General features: G+C 63.8%; 1 protein-coding gene across 2 annotated transcripts in view; it reads right to left on the bottom strand.

The window, feature by feature from the left end:
* Positions 1-6: 6 nt before the first annotated feature.
* Positions 7-1,815, bottom strand: part of LIMD1 (LIM domain containing 1) — a 66,754-nt gene continuing 64,945 nt past the window's right edge. For both annotated transcript variants that reach the window (XM_077777158.1, XM_077777159.1), the window contains one exon: positions 7-1,781. In XM_077777158.1, coding sequence (XP_077633284.1) covers positions 1,644-1,781 — 138 coding nt within the window. In that variant the 3' untranslated portion in view covers positions 7-1,643. The remainder of the gene's footprint in view (positions 1,782-1,815) is intronic.

The raw sequence follows: 1,815 nt of genomic DNA, 5'->3' as shown, positions 1-1,815 counted from the left end.
GATGCCAGGGCAATGCTCCCAGACCGGCTGGCAGCAGAGGCACGACCGCCGCCCTCCCGCAGCCACACCCCTCCCCACGGGCTGAGGGGGCAGACGGCAGGCAACCTTCTTTTCTAAGTCTTTTACACCATCTTCTCATTGCAACACCAGGCAGACTGACGTCCGCCTCAGGAGGGTGACCCGCAGGGCCACCAACCGTGCTTCCGTGCTTCCGCAGCGCAGAGGCGGCCTTGAAGTCCTGCGCGCTGCGGCCCTCGCTCCGCCCTGGCCACCGGGGGCACCGGCTTGATGAAACGCAGCAGGCAGTAGCGCCCCCGTGCGGCCGGATCCACCCTCAGCCGACCTTCAGCTAAGACCGCAGCGCCCTGACCGGAGGTGCCTCCCGCACCCACGAAGGCATCACCGAGCTCGGCGGGACGGCCGAGTCCCTCCTCCTGCAGTTTGGCGAAGCCCTGATCTGTGAGGTATTTCGTGCATGTGGAAGATTGAAAGCGGAAGAAAAACTATGAAAAACAAGAAAAGAAACAGACCGAAGCGGTGGACCTTCTGTGGGTTTCTTTGCGGCCCATGCCCGTGGAGAACGAATATGGTGAGTGTTCCTGTGGCACTCCGTCTCGTGCTGGCTAGAGATGCCACACACACACACACACACACACACACACACACAGTCTCCGCGTGTACGAGGGGCCGGCTCTCAGCACGTGGGCAAGACTTCCCCGAACCCCCTGTGAAATGCGTTGCGACAGGCAGAGCTGTCCCCACGTGGGATCCTGAGACTTGCCTCTGCGGGAGCGACTCCAAAGTCCCAGACTCTCGAGAGCTCCAGAGAAGGACAGTGCAAACAGGAAGACAAAGGACGCCGGGCGCCTCTCGTCCCAGACACGCTCTGCTGTCGATCGGGACAAACGTCCGCCCGGGCTCCCAGCTGCCTGGCAGCGAGGGAGGGTTGCAGGAAGACCCAAAACTCTGTCGGCGTACGGGGAGGCGAGGCCGGCTCGCTTGGTCCGAAACTCGGCTCCGGTTTCCCAAGGGAATTCTCCCTCGGGCACGGAGCATGGGTCACGGTTCCCTCTTGCCACAACGCAATTAAAATATGCAGCCACTCGACAGAAGAGCGGAGTCTCTGGGGCAGAAAGAAGTCTTAAATAATGCCGTGTGTGCGCGTGTCGGGGTGCAGGCTGCACTCACGTTGTGTGCATGGACGTGGGGAGCGGGGGCTGGTGCTGGTGCGGGTGTTTTCTGAACGGGCCACGGAAGGGGCCGAATGGACTGGCAGCAGAGCGATCCCCAGAGGACGCTGTGAAGTTCGCTCAGTGCCAGCTTTTCCCTCTAAGGCACGGACTGTTCCCAGAGGGGCGGGAGGGTCCTCGGGGTGTCACGCACCGAACACCTGCTAGAGTGTCTTCCTGAGTAAGCCGGTGAGGGCGGGGCGGCGGAGAAAGGCACTGGGAAAGTGGCACCTACCGGGCAGGGAGGGCTCACCTCCCCGGCTGAAGGAGAGGCGCCCCGCGCATCGGCAGGAACTTACCTGCCTGTCCCCACCCCGCCCTCCCACGCCGGGGGCCACCGGAATTAGCAGGCAGACGTCTGGCTTTGCAACGCTGGCTTCCCGAGGCCACCGCGAGGTCGGGAAGAGGCTCTGGCTAGAAGCGGTGCTGGTGGAGAGCTGCAGGGGAGGGGCTCTTCTCCAGTCTCTTGACGTGGCAGGAGTGACAGAAGAGGTGGTCTTCCAGGGGGTAGCAGCGGTGGCCGTCTTCGTCGTTGAGCTCCAGGCCGCAGCCCTGCGGGGGGGGGGGGGGGAGGGGGGGGGCCCCC

The sequence above is a fragment of the Crocuta crocuta genome, unplaced genomic scaffold, assembly GCF_008692635.1.
Source record: "Crocuta crocuta isolate KB4526 unplaced genomic scaffold, BGI_CrCroc_1.0 scaffold77, whole genome shotgun sequence".
Lineage (NCBI taxonomy): Eukaryota > Metazoa > Chordata > Mammalia > Carnivora > Hyaenidae > Crocuta > Crocuta crocuta.
The sequence above is the reverse complement of the archived record's forward strand: the minus strand, read 5'-3'. Positions and strand labels throughout refer to the sequence as shown.